General features: G+C 43.4%; 1 protein-coding gene across 1 annotated transcript in view; it reads left to right on the forward strand.

Annotated features, from left to right (window-relative positions):
* Positions 1 to 21607, forward strand: part of LOC106592988 (EH domain-binding protein 1) — a 217570-nt gene that overhangs the window by 91893 nt on the left and 104070 nt on the right. Inside the window, exons 6-7 of the mRNA XM_082972330.1 lie at positions 1 to 49; positions 12907 to 13046. The exon at positions 1 to 49 is cut by the window's left edge and continues 133 nt beyond it. Coding sequence (XP_082828456.1) covers positions 1 to 49; positions 12907 to 13046 — 189 coding nt within the window. The remainder of the gene's footprint in view (positions 50 to 12906; positions 13047 to 21607) is intronic.

Below are 21607 nucleotides of genomic sequence, written 5' to 3' on the forward strand. Positions count from 1 at the left end.
CGCTACAGTTCTCCCTCTCCTGCATCTTCCTCCGTGAGGGCAAGGCCACGTAAGTCCACACACACACACACACACACACACACACACACACACACACACACACACACACACACACACACACATACAGTCTATACGTATTCCATTTCCTTCCCTGCACTCGATAGAGTAACGGCAGAAGAAAGGAATAGAGAGTGATTGTGATTTCTGCTGCCGTCCTCCTGCCGTCCACAATACAAACAGGGCTGTAATACCAGTCTCAGTGTGTAATACCGGTCTCAGTGTGTAATACCGGTCTCAGTGTGTAATACCGGTCTCAGTGTGTAATACCGGTCTCAGTGTGTAATACCGGTCTCAGTGTGTAATACCGGTCTCAGTGTGTAATACCGGTCTCAGCGTGTAATACCGGTCTCAGCGTGTAATACCGGTCTCTGCGTGTAACGCCCGGCCTCTGCGTGTAACGCCCGGCCTCTGCGTGTAACGCCCGGCCTCTGCGTGTAACGCCCGGCCTCTGCGTGTAACGCCCGGACTCTGCGTGTAACGCCCGGCCTCTGCGTGTAACGCCCGGCCTCTGTATAGCACCAGTCAGCTAGAGGAATCAACCCCTAGTCACCCGGCTTCAGAATGAGAATATCTCTCATTCAATGGATCCATATTCTCTCCAGCATTCTCTCTCTCCTCTCTCTCTCTCTCTCTCTCTCTCTCTCTCTCTCTCTCTCTCTCTCTCTCTCTCTCTCTCTCTCTCCTCTCTCTCTCTCTCTCTCCCTCTATGCTCTCTCTCCCCCTCTTTCTGTGTTCTTTCTCTCTCCCTCTCTCTCTTTCTATGCTCTCTCTCTCCTCGGTCCCTTTGATAAAGCCAATTGCTATTTTGTATGAGCTTGCTGTCACACAGCCAGTTAAAACAGCGCCAGCTCCTTTGTTGTGCAGGGTAACCGGGGAGCAGCAGTGTGTGACCCTCTTAACCCTTCAGAGAACCATGTCACTGCACACAAATAAACTCCAGAACATCAGTTCAGATCAGCTTCTATTGCTGCTGTTGTCTGACCTGCTGCTGTTGTCTGACCTGCTGCTGGTGTCTGACCTGCTGCTGTTGTCTGACCTGCTGCTGTTGCCTGGCCTGCTGCTGTTGCCTGGCCTGCTGCTGTTGCCTGGCCTGCTGCTGTTGCCTGGCCTGCTGCTGTTGCCTGGCCTGCTTCTGTTGCCTGACCTGCTGCTGTTGTCTGGCCTGCTGCTGTTGCCTGGCCTGCTGCTGTTGCCTGGCCTGCTGCTGTTGCCTGGCCTGCTGCTGTTGCCTGACCTGCTGCTGTGGCCTGGCCTGCTGCTGTTGCCTGGCCTGCTGCTGTTGCCTGGCCTGCTGCTGTTGCCTGGCCTGCTGCTGTTGCCTGGCCTGCTGCTGTTGTCTGACCTGTTGCTGTTGTCTGCTGCTGTTGTCTGACCTGCTGCTGTTGTCTGACCTGCTGCTGTTGTCTGACCTGCTGCTGTTGTCTGACCTGCTGCTGTTGCCTTGCCTGCTGCTGTTGCCTGGCCTGCTGCTGTTGCCTGGCCTGCTGCTGTTGCCTGGCCTGCTGCTGTTGCCTGACCTGCTGCTGTTGCCTGGCCTGCTGCTGTTGCCTGGCCTGCTGCTGTTGCCTGACCTGCTGCTGTTGCCTGGCCTGCTGCTGTTGCCTGGCCTGCTGCTGTTGCCTGGCCTGCTGCTGTTGCCTGCTTCTGATGTCTGACCTGCTGCTGTTGTCTGACCTGCTGCTGTTGTCTGCTTCTGTTGTCTGACCTGCTGCTGTTGCCTGGCCTGCTGCTGTTGCCTGGCCTGCTGCTGTTGCCTGGCCTGCTGCTGTTGCCTGGCCTGCTGCTGTTGCCTGGCCTGCTGCTGTTGCCTGACCTGCTGCTGTTGCCTGGCCTGCTGCTGTTGCCTGACCTGCTGCTGTTGTCTGCTTCTGATGTCTGACCTGCTGCTGTTGTCTGACCTGCTGCTGTTGTCTGCTTCTGTTGTCTGACCTGCTGCTGTTGCCTGGCCTGCTGCTGTTGCCTGGCCTGCTGCTGTTGCCTGGCCTGCTGCTGGCGCCTGGCCTGCTGCTGTTGCCTGGCCTGCTGCTGTTGCCTGACCTGCTGCTGTTGCCTGACCTGCTGCTGTTGCCTGGCCTGCCACCACAGAAAATACCACTGTATTTATTTATGAAGGAGAGAGAGAAATAGAGGGGTGGGGGAGACAAGGAGTGAGAGAGGGGAGGAGAAAGAGAAAGCCAGGGAGAGAGAGGAGGAGAGGGAAGGAGTGAGAAAGGGGAGGAGAAAGAGAGAGCCAGGGAGAGAGAGGTGTTGGGGGAGAGGGAAGGAGTGAGAGAGGGGAGGAGAAAGAGAGAGCCAGGGAGAGAGAGGATGAGGGAGAGAGGTGGTGGGGGGAGAGGGAAGGAGTGAGAGAGGGGAGGAGAAAGAGAGAGCCAGGGAGAGAGAGGATGAGGGAGAGAGGTGGTGGGGGAGAGGGAAGGAGTGAGAGAGGGGAGGAGAAAGAGAGAGCCAGGGAGAGAGAGGTGTTGGGGGAGAGGGAAGGAGTGAGAGAGGGGAGGAGAAAGAGAGAGCCAGGGAGAGAGAGGATGAGGGAGAGAGGTGGTGGGGGAGAGGGAAGGAGTGAGAGAGGGGAGGAGAAAGAGAGAGCCAGGGAGAGAGAGGATGAGGGAGAGAGGTGGTGGGGGAGAGGGAAGGAGTGAGAGAGGGGAGGAGAAAGAGAGAGCCAGGGAGAGAGAGGTGTTGGGGGAGAGGGAAGGAGTGAGAGAGGGGAGGAGAAAGAGAGAGACAGGGAGAGAGGTGGTGGTGGGGGAGAGAGGTGGTGGTGGGGGAGGGAAGGAAGAGAAATGAAGATGGAGAGAGGGAAGGAGAGAGTTAATCCCAGGGTGTTATCTATCTGGTGGTGGCTGGATGTGAAACACACACACACATAAACACACATAAACACACACACACACACACACACACACACACACACACACACATAAACACACACACACACACACACACACACATACATACATACATAAACACACACATAAACACACACATAAACACACACAAAAAAACGCATGCACCCACGGAAACATACAACTTAACACTCACACACACACGTGCACATTTTGTTTCCTCAGCAGCCGCCGCATGAAGGACACTATGCTTATAGACAGGAGAATAGTACTCTCTCTCTCTGTCCGTCTCTCTCTGTCCGTCTCTCTCTCTGGTCCATCTCTCCCTTCCTCTCTGTCCGTCTCTCTCTCTCTCTCTCTCTCTCTCTGGTCCATCTCTCCCTTCCTCTCTGTCTGTCTCTCTCTCTCTCTCTCTCTCTCTCTGGTCCATCTCTCCCTTCCTCTCTGTCACCCTCTCTCTGGTCCGTCTCTCTCTCTGGTCCATCTCTCCCTTCCTCTCTGTCCGTCTCTCTCTCTCTCTCTCTCTCTCTGGTCCATCTCTCCCTTCCTCTCTGTCCGTCTCTCTCTCTCTCTCTCTCTCTCTGGTCCATCTCTCCCTTCCTCTCTGTCACCCTCTCTCTGTCCGTCTCTCTCTCTCTGGTCCATCTCTCCCTTCCTCTCTGTCCGTCTCTCTCTCTGTCCGTCTCTCTCTCTGGTCCATCTCTCCCTTCCTCTCTGTCACCCTCTCTCTGTCACCCTCTCTCTCTCTGGTCCATCTCTCCCTTCCTCTCTGTCACCCTCTCTCTGTCCGTCTCTCTCTCTGGTCCATCTCTCCCTTCCTCTCTGTCCGTCTCTCTCTCTCTCTCTCTCTGGTCCATCTCTCCCTTCCTCTCTGTCCGTCTCTCTCTGTCCGTCTCTCTCTCTGGTCCATCTCTCCCTTCCTCTCTGTCCGTCTCTCTCTCTCTCTCTCTCTCTCTCTGGTCCATCTCTCCCTTCCTCTCTGTCTGTCTCTCTCTCTCTCTCTCTCTCTCTCTGGTCCATCTCTCCCTTCCTCTCTGTCACCCTCTCTCTGGTCCGTCTCTCTCTCTGGTCCATCTCTCCCTTCCTCTCTGTCCGTCTCTCTCTCTCTCTCTCTCTCTCTGGTCCATCTCTCCCTTCCTCTCTGTCCGTCTCTCTCTCTCTCTCTCTCTCTCTGGTCCATCTCTCCCTTCCTCTCTGTCACCCTCTCTCTGTCCGTCTCTCTCTCTCTGGTCCATCTCTCCCTTCCTCTCTGTCCGTCTCTCTCTCTGTCCGTCTCTCTCTCTGGTCCATCTCTCCCTTCCTCTCTGTCACCCTCTCTCTGTCACCCTCTCTCTCTCTGGTCCATCTCTCCCTTCCTCTCTGTCACCCTCTCTCTGTCCGTCTCTCTCTCTGGTCCATCTCTCCCTTCCTCTCTGTCCGTCTCTCTCTCTCTCTCTCTCTCTCTGGTCCATCTCTCCCTTCCTCTCTGTCCGTCTCTCTCTGTCCGTCTCTCTCTCTGGTCCATCTCTCCCTTCCTCTCTGTCACCCTCTCTCTCTCTCTCTCTCTCTCTCTGGTCCATCTCTCCCTTCCTCTCTCTGTCACCCTCTCTCTGTCCGTCTCTCTCTCTCTGGTCCATCTCTCCCTTCCTCTCTGTCACCCTCTCTCTGTCCGTCTCTCTCTCTCTGTCCATCTCTCCCTTTTTCCCTCTTCATTTTTTCTCTGTTTCTCTTCCTCTCACCACTCCCTGTTTAATACCACTATAGACAGGTCGTGATATTCCCTGTTTAATACCACTATAGACAGGTCATGATATTCCCTGTTTAATACCACTATAGACAGGTCGTGATATCCCTGTTTAATACCACTATAGACAGGTCATGATATTCCCTGTTTAATACCACTATAGACAGGTCATGATATTCCCTGTTTAATACCACTATAGACAGGTCGTGATATTCCCTGTTTAATACCACTATAGACAGGTCATGATATTCCCTGTTTAATAACACTCTATAGACAGGTCATGATATTCCCTGTTTAATACCACTATAGACAGGTCATGATATTCCCTGTTTAATACCTCTATAGACAGGTCGTGATATTCCCTGTTTAATACCACTATAGACAGGTCATGATATTCCCTGTTTAATACCACTATAGACAGGTCATGATATTCCCTGTTTAATACCACTATAGACAGGTCGTGATATTCCCTGTTTAATACCATTACAGACAGGTCATGATATTCCCTGTTTAATACCACTATAGACAGGTCATGATATTCCCTGTTTAATACCACTATAGACAGGTCATGATATTCCCTGTTTAATACCACTATAGACAGGTCATGATATTCCCTGTTTAATACCACTATAGACAGGTCATGATATTCCCTGTTTAATACCACTATAGACAGGTCATGATATTCCCTGTTTAATACCATTATAGACAGGTCGTGATATTCCCTGTTTAATACCACTATAGACAGGTCATGATATTCCCTGTTTAATACCACTATAGACAGGTCATGATATTCCCTGTTTAATACCATTATAGACAGGTCATGATATTCCCTGTTTAATAACACTCTATAGACAGGTCGTGATATTCCCTGTTTAATACCACTATAGACAGGTCATGATATTCCCTGTTTAATACCATTACAGACAGGTCATGATATTCCCTGTTTAATACCACTATAGACAGGTCGTGATATTCCCTGTTAATAACACTCTATAGACAGGTCGTGATATTCCCTGTTTAATACCACTATAGACAGGTCGTGATATTCCCTGTTTAATAACACTATAGACAGGTCGTGATATTCCCTGTTTAATACCACTATAGACAGGTCATGATATTCCCTGTTTAATACCACTATAGACAGGTCATGATATTCTCTGTTTAATACCACTCTATAGACAGGTCATGATATTCCCTGTTTAATACCACTATAGACAGGTCATGATATTCCCTGTTTAATACCACTATAGACAGGTCATGATATTCCCTGTTTAATACCACTATAGACAGGTCGTGATATTCCCTGTTTAATACCACTATAGACAGGTCGTGATATTCCCTGTTTAATAACACTCTACAGACAGGTCATGATATTCCCTGTTTAATACCACTATAGACAGGTCATGATATTCCCTGTTTAATACCACTATAGACAGGTCATGATATTCCCTGTTTAATACCACTATAGACAGGTCGTGATATTCCCTGTTTAATACCACTATAGACAGGTCGTGATATTCCCTGTTTAATAACACTCTATAGACAGGTCGTGATATTCCCTGTTTAATACCACTATAGACAGGTCATGATATTCCCTGTTTAATAACACTCTATAGACAGGTCGTGATATTCCCTGTTTAATACCACTATAGACAGGTCATGATATTCCCTGTTTAATACCACTATAGACAGGTCATGATATTCCCTGTTTAATAACACTCTATAGACAGGTCGTGATATTCCCTGTTTAATACCACTATAGACAGGTCATGATATTCCCTGTTTACTACCACTCTATAGACAGGTCGTGATATTCCCTGTTTAATAACACTCTATAGACGGGTCGTGATATTCCCTGTTTAATACCACTATAGACAGGTCATGATATTCCCTGTTTAATACCACTATAGACAGGTCATGATATTCCCTGTTTAATACCACTATAGACAGGTCATGATATTCCCTGTTTAATACCATTACAGACAGGTCATGATATTCCCTGTTTAATACCACTATAGACAGGTCGTGATATTCCCTGTTTAATACCACTATAGACAGGTCGTGATATTCCCTGTTTAATACCACTATAGACAGGTCATGATATTCCCTGTTTAATACCATTATAGACAGGTCATGATATTCCCTGTTTAATAACACTATAGACAGGTCATGATATTCCCTGTTTAATACCACTATAGACAGGTCATGATATTCCCTGTTTAATACCACTACAGACAGGTCATGATATTCCCTGTTTAATACCACTATAGACAGGTCGTGATATTCCCTGTTTAATAACACTCTATAGACAGGTCGTGATATTCCCTGTTTAATACCACTATAGACAGGTCGTGATATTCCCTGTTTAATAACACTATAGACAGGTCGTGATATTCCCTGTTTAATACCACTATAGACAGGTCATGATATTCCCTGTTTAATACCACTATAGACAGGTCATGATATTCCCTGTTTAATACCACTCTATAGACAGGTCATGATATTCCCTGTTTAATACCACTATAGACAGGTCATGATATTCCCTGTTTAATACCACTATAGACAGGTCATGATATTCCCTGTTTAATACCACTATAGACAGGTCGTGATATTCCCTGTTTAATACCACTATAGACAGGTCGTGATATTCCCTGTTTAATAACACTCTACAGACAGGTCATGATATTCCCTGTTTAATACCACTATAGACAGGTCATGATATTCCCTGTTTAATACCACTATAGACAGGTCATGATATTCCCTGTTTAATACCACTATAGACAGGTCGTGATATTCCCTGTTTAATACCACTATAGACAGGTCGTGATATTCCCTGTTTAATAACACTCTATAGACAGGTCGTGATATTCCCTGTTTAATACCACTATAGACAGGTCATGATATTCCCTGTTTAATAACACTCTATAGACAGGTCGTGATATTCCCTGTTTAATACCACTATAGACAGGTCATGATATTCCCTGTTTAATACCACTATAGACAGGTCATGATATTCCCTGTTTAATACCACTCTATAGACAGGTCGTGATATTCCCTGTTTAATACCACTATAGACAGGTCATGATATTCCCTGTTTAATACCACTATAGACAGGTCATGATATTCCCTGTTTAATACCACTATAGACAGGTCGTGATATTCCCTGTTTAATACCACTATAGACAGGTCATGATATTCCCTGTTTAATACCACTATAGACAGGTCATGATATTCCCTGTTTAATACCTCTATAGACAGGTCGTGATATTCCCTGTTTAATACCACTATAGACAGGTCATGATATTCCCTGTTTAATACCACTATAGACAGGTCGTGATATTCCCTGTTTAATAACACTCTATAGACAGGTCGTGATATTCCCTGTTTAATACACACTATAGACAGGTCGTGATATTCCCTGTTTAATACCACTATAGACAGGTCATGATATTCCCTGTTTAATACACTCTATAGACAGGTCGTGATATTCCCTGTTTAATAACACTCTATAGACAGGTCGTGATATTCCCTGTTTAATACCACTATAGACAGGTCGTGATATTCCCTGTTTAATAACACTCTATAGACAGGTCGTGATATTCCCTGTTTAATACCACTATAGACAGGTCGTGATATTCCCTGTTTAATAACACTCTATAGACAGGTCGTGATATTCCCTGTTTAATACCACTATAGACAGGTCGTGATATTCCCTGTTTAATAACACTCTATAGACAGGTCGTGATATTCCCTGTTTAATACCACTATAGACAGGTCGTGATATTCCCTGTTTAATAACACTCTATAGACAGGTCGTGATATTCCCTGTTTAATACCACTATAGACAGGTCGTGATATTCCCTGTTTAATACCACTATAGACAGGTCATGATATTCCCTGTTTAATACCACTATAGACAGGTCATGATATTCCCTGTTTAATACCACTATAGACAGGTCATGATATTCCCTGTTTAATACCACTATAGACAGGTCATGATATTCCCTGTTTAATACCACTATAGACAGGTCATGATATTCCCTGTTTAATACCACTATAGACAGGTCATGATATTCCCTGTTTAATACCACTATAGACAGGTCATGATATTCCCTGTTTAATACCACTATAGACAGGTCGTGATATTCCCTGTTTAATACCACTATAGACAGGTCATGATATTCCCTGTTTAATACCACTATAGACAGGTCGTGATATTCCCTGTTTAATACCACTATAGACAGGTCATGATATTCCCTGTTTAATACCACTATAGACAGGTCATGATATTCCCTGTTTAATACCACTATAGACAGGTCGTGATATTCCCTGTTTAATACCACTCTATAGACAGGTCATGATATTCCCTGTTTAATACCACTATAGACAGGTCGTGATATTCCCTGTTTAATAACACTCTATAGACAGGTCGTGATATTCCCTGTTTAATACCACTATAGACAGGTCATGATATTCCCTGTTTAATACCATTACAGACAGGTCATGATATTCCCTGTTTAATACCACTATAGACAGGTCATGATATTCCCTGTTTAATACCACTATAGACAGGTCATGATATTCCCTGTTTAATACCATTACAGACAGGTCATGATATTCCCTGTTTAATACCACTATAGACAGGTCGTGATATTCCCTGTTTAATACCACTATAGACAGGTCGTGATATTCCCTGTTTAATACCACTATAGACAGGTCATGATATTCCCTGTTTAATACCATTATAGACAGGTCATGATATTCCCTGTTTAATAACACTCTATAGACAGGTCGTGATATTCCCTGTTTAATACTACTATAGACAGGTCATGATATTCCCTGTTTAATACCATTACAGACAGGTCATGATATTCCCTGTTTAATACCACTATAGACAGGTCGTGATATTCCCTGTTTAATAACACTCTATAGACAGGTCGTGATATTCCCTGTTTAATACCACTATAGACAGGTCGTGATATTCCCTGTTTAATAACACTATAGACAGGTCGTGATATTCCCTGTTTAATACCACTATAGACAGGTCATGATATTCCCTGTTTAATACCACTATAGACAGGTCATGATATTCTCTGTTTAATACCACTCTATAGACAGGTCATGATATTCCCTGTTTAATACCACTATAGACAGGTCATGATATTCCCTGTTTAATACCACTATAGACAGGTCATGATATTCCCTGTTTAATACCACTATAGACAGGTCGTGATATTCCCTGTTTAATACCACTATAGACAGGTCGTGATATTCCCTGTTTAATAACACTCTACAGACAGGTCATGATATTCCCTGTTTAATACCACTATAGACAGGTCATGATATTCCCTGTTTAATACCTCTATAGACAGGTCATGATATTCCCTGTTTAATACCACTATAGACAGGTCATGATATTCCCTGTTTAATACCACTATAGACAGGTCGTGATATTCCCTGTTTAATACCACTATAGACAGGTCGTGATATTCCCTGTTTAATAACACTCTATAGACAGGTCGTGATATTCCCTGTTTAATACCACTATAGACAGGTCATGATATTCCCTGTTTAATAACACTCTATAGACAGGTCGTGATATTCCCTGTTTAATACCACTATAGACAGGTCATGATATTCCCTGTTTAATACCACTATAGACAGGTCATGATATTCCCTGTTTAATAACACTCTATAGACAGGTCGTGATATTCCCTGTTTAATACCACTATAGACAGGTCATGATATTCCCTGTTTAATACCACTATAGACAGGTCATGATATTCCCTGTTTAATACCACTATAGACAGGTCATGATATTCCCTGTTTAATACCACTATAGACAGGTCATGATATTCCCTGTTTAATACCACTATAGACAGGTCATGATATTCCCTGTTTAATACCACTATAGACAGGTCATGATATTCCCTGTTTAATACCTCTATAGACAGGTCGTGATATTCCCTGTTTAATACCACTATAGACAGGTCATGATATTCCCTGTTTAATACCACTATAGACAGGTCATGATATTCCCTGTTTAATACCACTATAGACAGGTCATGATATTCCCTGTTTTATACCACTATAGACAGGTCGTGATATTCCCTGTTTAATACCCCTATAGACAGTTCATGATATTCCCTGTTTAATACCACTATAGACAGGTCGTGATATTCCCTGTTTAATAACACTCTATAGACAGGTCGTGATATTCCCTGTTTAATAACACTCTATAGACAGGTCATGATATTCCCTGTTTAATACCACTATAGACAGGTCATGATATTCCCTGTTTAATAACACTCTATAGACAGGTCGTGATATTCCCTGTTTAATAACACTCTATAGACAGGTCGTGATATTCCCTGTTTAATACCACTATAGACAGGTCGTGATATTCCCTGTTTAATAACACTCTATAGACAGGTCGTGATATTCCCTGTTTAATACCACTATAGACAGGTCGTGATATTCCCTGTTTAATAACACTCTATAGACAGGTCGTGATATTCCCTGTTTAATACCACTATAGACAGGTCGTGATATTCCCTGTTTAATAACACTCTATAGACAGGTCGTGATATTCCCTGTTTAATACCACTATAGACAGGTCGTGATATTCCCTGTTTAATACCACTATAGACAGGTCATGATATTCCCTGTTTAATACCACTATAGACAGGTCATGATATTCCCTGTTTAATACCACTATAGACAGGTCATGATATTCCCTGTTTAATACCACTATAGACAGGTCATGATATTCCCTGTTTAATACCACTATAGACAGGTCATGATATTCCCTGTTTAATACCACTATAGACAGGTCATGATATTCCCTGTTTAATACCATTATAGACAGGTCATGATATTCCCTGTTTAATACCACTATAGACAGGTCATGATATTCCCTGTTTAATACCACTATAGACAGGTCGTGATATTCCCTGTTTAATACCACTCTATAGACAGGTCATGATATTCCCTGTTTAATACCACTATAGACAGGTCGTGATATTCCCTGTTTAATAACACTCTATAGACAGGTCGTGATATTCCCTGTTTAATAACACTATAGACAGGTCATGATATTCCCTGTTTAATACCATTACAGACAGGTCATGATATTCCCTGTTTAATACCACTATAGACAGGTCATGATATTCCCTGTTTAATACCACTATAGACAGGTCATGATATTCCCTGTTTAATACCACTATAGACAGGTCATGATATTCCCTGTTTAATACCACTATAGACAGGTCATGATATTCCCTGTTTAATACCACTCTATAGACAGGTCGTGATATTCCCTGTTTAATACCACTATAGACAGGTCATGATATTCCCTGTTTAATACCACTATAGACAGGTCATGATATTCCCTGTTTAATACCACTATAGACAGGTCATGATATTCCCTGTTTAATACCACTATAGACAGGTCATGATATTCCCTGTTTAATACCACTATAGACAGGTCATGATATTCCCTGTTTAATACCACTATAGACAGGTCGTGATATTCCCTGTTTAATACTATTATAGACAGGTCATGATATTCCCTGTTTAATACCACTATAGACAGGTCATGATATTCCCTGTTTAATACCACTATAGACAGGTCGTGATATTCCCTGTTTAATACCACTATAGACAGGTCATGATATTCCCTGTTTAATACCACTATAGACAGGTCGTGATATTCCCTGTTTAATACCACTATAGACAGGTCATGATATTCCCTGTTTAATACCACTATAGACAGGTCATGATATTCCCTGTTTAATACCACTATAGACAGGTCGTGATATTCCCTGTTTAATACCATTATAGACAGGTCATGATATTCCCTGTTTAATACCACTCTATAGACAGGTCATGATATTCCCTGTTTAATACCACTATAGACAGGTCATGATATTCCCTGTTTAATACCACTATAGACAGGTCATGATATTCCCTGTTTAATACCACTATAGACAGGTCGTGATATTCCCTGTTTAATAACACTATAGACAGGTCGTGATATTCCCTGTACATCATGAGACTTGATGTGTTACATGGTTTTACAGTAGGTGTGAGTTGGGCCTTTCTCCCCTGTGAGATTCTTGTCTGCTATGAGAGAGAGAGAGAGAGAGAGATGTTGGCCTGTACAAAATGGCTGTATGTCGTGGATTCTCTTTGTTAGATTTATCATAAATAAAATCTGTCTGTCTGTCTGTCTGTCTGTCTGTCTGTCTGTCTGTCTGTCTGTCTGTCTGTCTGTCTCAGTGACGAGGACATGCAGAGCCTGGCCAGCCTGATGAGTATGAAGCAGGCCGATATCGGCAACCTGGATGACTTTGAGGAGGAGGACGAGGAGAATGAGGAGAACAGGGCCAACCAGGAGGAGAAGGCTGCTAAAATCACAGGTGAGTGGTCACACCTGTATTTGTTAAGGAGACCAGAAGAAGCTGCTGAGATCACAGATGAATTGCAGCAAATCTCCCCTCCAATGTAAAAGGTCATCTGACCTCAGTGAGACTTCCTGCTTCAGTGTTCATGTCTGTAGGTGTATGGGATGTGTTCATGTTTATGGGTGTATGGGTTGTGTTCATGTTTATGGGTGTATGGGATGTGTTCATGTCTGTGTGTGTATGGGATGTGTTCATGGTTATGGGCGTATGGGATGTGTATATGTCTGTGGGTATATGGGATGTGTTCATGTTTATGGGTATATGGGATGTGTACATGTCTGTGGGTGTATGGGATGTGTTCATGTTTATGGGATGTGTTCATGTCTGTGTGTGTATGGGATGTGTTCATGTTTATGGGTGTATGGGATGTGTATGGGATGTGTTCATGTTTATGGGTGTATGGGTTGTGTTTATGGGTGTATGGGATGTGTTCATGTCTGTGTGTGTATGGGATGTGTACATGTCTGTGTGTGTGTATGGGATGTGTTCATGGTTATGGGTGTATGGGATGTGTATATGTCTGTGGGTATATGGGATGTGTTCATGTTTATGGGTATATGGGATGTGTACATGTCTGTGGGTGTATGGGATGTGTTCATGTCTGTGTGTGTATGGGATGTGTTCATGTTTATGAGTGTATGGGATGTGTTCATGTCTGTGTGTGTATGGGATGTGTACATGTCTGTGTGTGTATGGGATGTGTTCATGGTTATTGGTGTATGGGATGTGTATATGTCTGTGGGTATATGGGATGTGTTCATGTTTATGGGTATATGGGATGTGTTCATGTTTATGGGTGTATGGGATGTGTATATGTCTGTGGGTATATGGGATGTGTTCATGTCTGTGGGTATACTGGATGTGTTCATCTTTATGGGTATATGGGATGTGTACATGTCTGTGGGTGTATGGGATGTGTTCATGTTTATGGGTGTATGGGATGTGTACATGTCTGTGTGTGTATGGGATGTGTTCATGTTTATGGGTGTATGGGATGTGTACATGTCTGTGGGTGTATGGGATGTGTTCATGTTTATGGGATGTGTTCATGTCTGTGGGTGTATGGGATGTGTTCATGTTTATGGGTGTATGGGATGTGTACATGTCTGGGTGTATGGGATGTGTTCATGTTTATGAGTATATGGGATGTGTTCATGTTTATGTGTGTATGGGATGTGTTCATGTTTATGGGATGTGTTCATGTCTGTGGGTGTATGGGATGTGTTCATGTCTGTGGGTGTATGGGATGTGTTCATGTTTATGGGTGTATGGGATGTGTTCATCTCTCCCTCCCTCCCTCCCAATCTTCCATCCCTCCTTCCATCCCTCCAGGCATCCCTCTCTCCCTCCCTCCATCCTTCTCTCCCTCATCTCTCCCTCCCTCCATCCCTCTCTCCCTCCCTCCATCCCTCTCTCCCTCCTTCCATCCCTTTCTCCCTCCATCCCTCCCTCCCTCCAACCCTCTCTCTCTCCCTCCTTCTCTCCCTCCATCTATCCGTACATACTCCAGATCACACTGTGACTAATAAATGGGAGCTGCTGAGTTCTGCTTTGTTTAATCTGACTTCACAAAACATAGGCTCTTTACATTAAACTGTGTGTTTCTCCTCTTCCTGTCCCTCTCCGCTGAACGTACATAAATATACATTGGGTGCCTATAGCTGCACGCCACTGGTCATATGCATACGGGCGTAAGTCTTCGTCATAGTGGCGGTTGTACTATCTGTAGGTAACCCTCATGGTCATTCCCTTAGTCCAGGGTTTCCCAAACTCAGTCCTCTGGACCCCAGGGGGTGCAGGTTTTGGTTTTAGCCCCTAACACTACACAGCTGATTCTAATAATCAACTAATCATAGATCTTTAATTATTTCAATCAGCTGTGTAGTGGTAGGGCTAAAACCAAAACCTGCACCCCTTGGGGTCAGAGGACCGAGTTTGGAAAATGCTTCCTTTGTCCCTAGGTTGTACATAACAAAGGTTAAGACAAGAGGATAGTAGTATCCCACAACTATTATCCCACAACTCTTTGAAAAATGTTGAAGAATTCTAAACAATGGGTTCAGCAATGCTAGTTAGCGTCGACGCTAGTCCCATTAATATATAAAAAAAAATTCAAAAGCTTTCTTGTGGAATTATTTTTATTCTAACCTGGGTATCTTCAACCTAGATCAGTCCCAGGATGCTAGCTAGCCTAGCTAGTAACTTGTAGTGGCAAATATGGTAGCATAGCGCTAGCATGACTAACTATAGATGCTAGTTAACCTAGCTTGTAGCGGTAAATACGGTAGCATAGCGCTAGCATGACTAACTAAAGATGCTAGTTAGTCTAGCTAGTAACTTGTAGCGGCAGATACGGTAGCATAGTGCTAGCATTTCTAACAAACGATGCTAGCTAGTAGCTGCAGTTATATGTACTGTCAGTGAATATACACTTTGGACAGTGCAGAAAAACATTTTAATTTGTCTTTATAGTCCAGCATTTTGGTTTTGAGGTCAAATTATTCATATGATTGGACAGTACAGAATGCCATCTTTTTATTTAAGGTTATTTTCATATACACTACCAGTCCAAAGTTTTAGAACACCTACTCATTCAAGGGTTTTTCTTTATTTTTACTATTTCCTACATTGTAGAATAATAGTCAAGACATCAAAACTATGAAATAACACATATGGAATCATGTAGTAACCAAAAAAGTGTTAAACAAATCAAAATATATGTTATATTTGAGATTCTTCAAATAGCCACCCTTTGCCTTCATGACAGCTTTGCACACTTTTGACCAGTAGTGTATATATTTTTATTTATTTCAATGTAACCTTTGTTTAACTACGTAAGTCAGTTAAGAATAAATTATTGTATACAGTTGAAGTCGGAAGTTTACATACACCTTAGCCAAATACATTTAAACTCAGTTTTTCACAATTCCTGACATTTAATCCTAGTAAAAATTCCCTGTCTTAGGTCAGTTAGGATCACCACTTTATTTTAAGAATGTGAAATGTCAGAATAATAGTAGAGTGATTTATTTCAGCTTTTATTTTTTTCATCCACATTCCCAGTGGGTCAGAAGTTTAAATACACTCAATTAGTATTTGGTAGCATTGCCTTTAAATTGTTTAACTTGGGTCAGACGCTTCGTGGAGCCTTCCACAAGCTTCCCACAATAAATTGGGTGAATTTTGTCCCATTCCTCCTGACAGAGCTGGTGTAACTGAGTCAGGTTTGTAGGCCTCCTTGCTCGAACACGCTTTTTCAGTTCTACCCACAAATGTTCTATAGGATTGAGGTCAGGGCTTTGTGATGGCACTCCAATACCTTGACTTTGTTGTCCTTAAGCCATTTTGCCATAACTTTAGAAGTATGCTTGGGGTCATTGTCCACTTGGAAGACCCATTTGCAACCAAGCTTAAACTTCCTGTAACGGTTGTCGTCGGGAATGGAGGACCAAAACGCAGCGGGTTGTATACTCATCTTCTTTTAATAGGATTAAGAAGGAAAACCAAACAAACACGTATACAAAAATCACAAAAAAGAACGAAGAACTCACGAACAACAAAACAGTCTTGTCAGGCTCACACAGGCAAAACAAGAAACAATCTCCCACAAACACTAAACCAAACACATACCCATATATAGGACTCCCAATCAGAGGCAACGAGAAAACACCTGCCTCCAATTGGGAGTCCAACCCCAATAAACCAGACATAGAAATACCAGAGACCACATAGAAATACAAACATAGAACATTACCCAAAAACCCAGAAATAATAAATCAAACGCCCTACTAAATAAACCACCACCCCGAACCACATAAAACAAATACCCTCTGCCACGTCCTGACCAAACTACAATAACAAATAACCCTTATACTGGTCAGGACGTGACACATCCTGACTGATGTCTTGAGATGTTGCTTCAATATATCCACATAATTTTATTTCCTCATGATGCCATCTATTTTGTGAAGTGCACCAGTCCGTCCTGCAGCTATGCACCCCCACAACATGATGCTGCCATCCCCGTGCTTCACGGTTGCGATGGTTTTCTTCGGCTTGCAAGCCTCCCCCTTTTTCCTCCAAACATAACGATGGTCATTATGGCAAACAGTTCTATTTTTGTTTCAGCAGACCAGAGGACATTTCTCCAAAAAGTACGATCTTTGTCCTCATGTGCAGTTGCAAACTGTAGTCTGGCTTTTTTATGGCGGTTTTGGAGCAGTGGCTTCTTCCTTGCTGAGCGGCCTTTCAGGTTATGTCAATATAGGACTCGTTTTACTATGGATATAGATACTTTTGTACCTGTTTTCTCCACCATCTTCACAAGGTCCTTTGCTGTTGTTCTGGGATTGATTTGCACTTTTCGCACCAAAGTACACTCATCTCTAGGAGACAGAATGCGTCTCCTTCCTGAGCAGTATGACGGCTGCGTGGTCCCATGGTGTTTATACTTGCGTACTATTGTTTGTACAGATGAACGTGGTACCTTCAGGCATTTGGAAATTGCTCCCAAGGCTGAAACAGACTTGTGGAGGTCTACAATTTATTGGCTGATTTCTTTTGATTTTCCCATGATGTCAAGCAAAGAGGCACTGAGTTTGAAGGCAGGCCTTGAAATACATCCACAGGTACACCTCCAATTGACTCAAATGATGTCAATTAGCCTATCAGAAGCTTCTAAAGCCATGATTACATTTTCTGGAATTTTCCAAGCTGTTTAAAGGCACAGTCAACTTGGTGTATGTAAACTTCTGACCCACTGGAATTGTGATACAGTGAATTATAAGTGAAATAATCTGTCTGTAAACAATTGTTGGAAAAATTACTTGTGTCATGCACAAAGTAGATGTCCTAACTCACTTGCCAAAACTATAGTTTGTTAATAAGAAATGTGTGGAGTGATTGAAAAATGAGTTTTAATGACTCCAACCTAAGTGTATGTAAACTTCTGACTTCAACTGTATCTGGTTTAGAAATGAGGGCACTATGTATCTAGTCGCCCCCTGCAGATACCTCTACTGTCTATGAATATACACTGCTCAAAAAAATAAAGGGAACACTTAACCAACACAATGTAACTCCAAGTCAATCACACTTCTGTGAATTCAAACTGTCCACTTAGGAAGCAACACTGATTGACAATACATTTCACATGCTGTTGTGCAAATGGAATAGACAACAGGTGGAAATTATAGGCAATTAGCTAGACACCCCCAATAAAGGAGTGGTTCGGCAGGTGGTGACCACAGACCACTTCTCAGTTCTTATGCTTCCTGGCTGATGTTTTGGTCACTTTTGAATGCTGGCGGTGCTTTCACTCTAGTGGTAGCATGAGACGGAGTCTACAACCCACACAAGTGGCTCAGGTAGTGCAGCTCATCCAGGATGGCACATCAATGCGAGCTGTGGCAAGAAGGTTTGCTGTGTCTGTCAGCGTAGTATCCAGAGCATGGAGGCGCTACCAGGAGACAGGCCAGTACATCAGGAGACGTGGAGGAGGCCGTAGGAGGGCAACAACCCAGCAGCAGGACCGCTACCTCCGCCTTTGTGCAAGGAGGAGCAGGAGGAGCACTGCCAGAGCCTTGCAAAATGACCTCCAGCAGGCCACAAATGTGCATGTGTCTGCTCAAACGGTCAGAAACAGACTCCATGAGGGTGGTATGAGGGCCCGACGTCCACAGGTGGGGGTTGTGCTTACAGCCCAACACCGTGCAGGACGTTTGGCATTTGCCAGAGAACACCAAGATTGGCAAATTCGCCACTGGCGCCCTGTGCTCTTCACAGATGAAAGCAGGTTCACACTGAGCACATGTGACAGACGTGACAGAGTCTGGAGACGCCGTGGAGAACGTTCTGCTGCCTGCAACATTCTCCAGCATGACCGGTTTGGCGGTGGGTCAGTCATGGTGTGGGGTGGCATTTCTTTGGGGGGCCGCACAGCCCTCCATGTGCTCGCCAGAGGTAGCCTGACTGCCATTAGGTACCGAGATGAGATCCTCAGACCCCTTGTGAGACCATATGCTGGTGCGGTTGGCCCAGGGTTCCTCCTAATGCAAGACAATGCTAGACCTCATGTGGCTGAAGTGTGTCAGCAGTTCCTGCAAGAGGAAGGCATTGATGCTGTGGACTGGCCCTCCCGTTCCCCAGACCTGAATCCAATTTAGCACATCTGGGACATCATGTCTCGCTCCATCCACCAACGCCACGTTGCACCACAGACTGTCCAGGAGTTGGCGGATGCTTTAGTCCAGGTCTGGGAGGAGATCCCTCAGGAGACCATCTGCCACCTCATCAGGAGCATGCCCAGGCGTTGTAGGGAGGTCATACAGGCACGTGGAGGCCCCACATACTACTGAGCCTCATTTCGACTTGTTTTAAGGACATTACATCAAAGTTGGATCAGCCTGTAGTGTGATTTTCCACTTTAATTTTGAGTGTGACTCCAAATCCAGACCTCCATGGGTTGATAAATTGGATTTCCATTGATTATTTTTGTGTGATTTTGTTGTCAGCACATTCAAATATGTAAAGAAAAAAGTATTTAATAAGATTATTTATTTCATTCAGATCTAGGATGTGTTGTTTAAGTGTTCCCTTTATTTTTTTGAGCAGTATATGTCTGCTTTTAGCCTTGACATATGTACTGAATAAAAATAGAAACGCAACGAAGTGTTAGTCCCATGTTTCATCAGTTGAAATAACTGATTCCAGATATTTTCCATTCGCACAAAAAGCATTTTTCTCTCTAATTTTGTGCACAAATTTGTTTGCAATCCTGTTAGTGAGCGTTTCTCATTTGCCAAGATAATTATCCACCTGACGTGTGGCATATCAAGAAGCTGATTAAACGGCATTATCATTACATAGGTGCACCTTGTGCTGGGGACAATAAAAGGCCACTCTAAAAATGTGCCGTTTTGTCATACAACACAATGCCACAATGTCTCAAGTTTTGAGGGAGCATGCAATTGGCATGCTGACTGTAGGAATGTCCACCAGAGCTTTTGCCAGAGAATTGAATGTTAATTTTTCTACCATAAGCCGCCTCCAACGTTGTTTTAGAGAATTTGGCAGTATGTCCAACCGGCCTTACGACCGCAGACCACGTGTAACCATGCCAGCCCAGGACCTCCACATCTGGCTTCTTCAGCTGCGGGACCGTCTGAGACCAGCCACCCGGACAGCTGATGAAACTCAGTGTTTCTCCCTGTAATAAATCCCTTTTGAGGGGAAAAACTCATTCTGATTGGCTGTGCCCCTGCCATGGCTGCGCCCCTGCCATGGCTGCGCCCCTGCCCAGTCATGTGAAATCCATAGATTAGGGCCTATTGAATTCATATCAGTTGACTGATTTCCTCATATGAACTTTAACTCAGTGAAACCGCTGAAGTTGTTGCTTGTTGTGTTTTTATATTTGTGTTCAGTACATGTGTGTATTAGCTGTGCTAGCAAGGCAAAGTGAACAGTGTTCTATTAATAGTGTATATGCATTCTCTTATTCTTAACATGTACAGTATGTGCTAACAATGACTTTGTGAATATATATGTGCTCTCTTAACCTTCTACATATGGCTAGGTATATTCAATATCAAACACACACACACACAGACACAGGACTGTGAATATATGTTGTCACTAAGCCCAGCGTTGCTACCCAAAGCTAACCCATCTATGTTCTGTCATATACAGGTAACTGCCAAAATAATGGAAACACTTGAGTAAATGAGGGATATAAAGTATATTGAAAACAGGTGTGGTTCCTGAGTTAATTAAGCAATTAACATCCCATCATGTATAAAAATGCTGGGCAGGCCATTATTTTGTCTACCATGGCTATGTCCCCTGTAGGATGACAATGCTCCCATCCACAGGACACGGGGGATCACTGAATGGTTTGATGAAAACGTTGTTTACCATATGCCATGGCCGTCTCAGTCACCAGATCTCAACCCAGTTAAGCACTTATAGGAGATTCTGGGGCATCGCCTGAGACAGTGTTTTCCAACACCATCAGCAAAACACCACATGATGGAATTCCTTGTGGAATAATGGTGTTGCATTCCTATATAGTTCCAGACACTTGTAGAATCTATGCCAAGGCACATTGAGGCTGTTCTGGCTCCTGGTGACCCACCGCCCTATTAAGACATTCTATGTTGGTGTTTCCTTTATTTTGGCAGTTACTTGTATATGTAGTCTCTTAGCCTTTACATTAATGTGCTGCCTAACACATATATATCCTCTCTGAATATATGTGAATATATGTAGTCTCTTAGCCTTTACATTAATGTGCTACCTAACACATATATATCCTCTCTGAATATATGTAGTCTCTTAGCCTTTACATTAATGTGCTGCCTAACACATATATATCCTCTCTGAATATATGTGAATATATGTAGTCTCTTAGCCTTTACATTAATGTGCTACCTAACACATATAACCTCTCTGAATATATGTAGTCTCTTAGCCTTCAACATATGATATTCTACTACCTAACCTAACACATATAACCT

This window comes from Salmo salar, unplaced genomic scaffold, assembly GCF_965601325.2.
Source record: "Salmo salar unplaced genomic scaffold, fSalSal1 ptg000648l, whole genome shotgun sequence".
Taxonomy (NCBI): domain Eukaryota; kingdom Metazoa; phylum Chordata; class Actinopteri; order Salmoniformes; family Salmonidae; genus Salmo; species Salmo salar.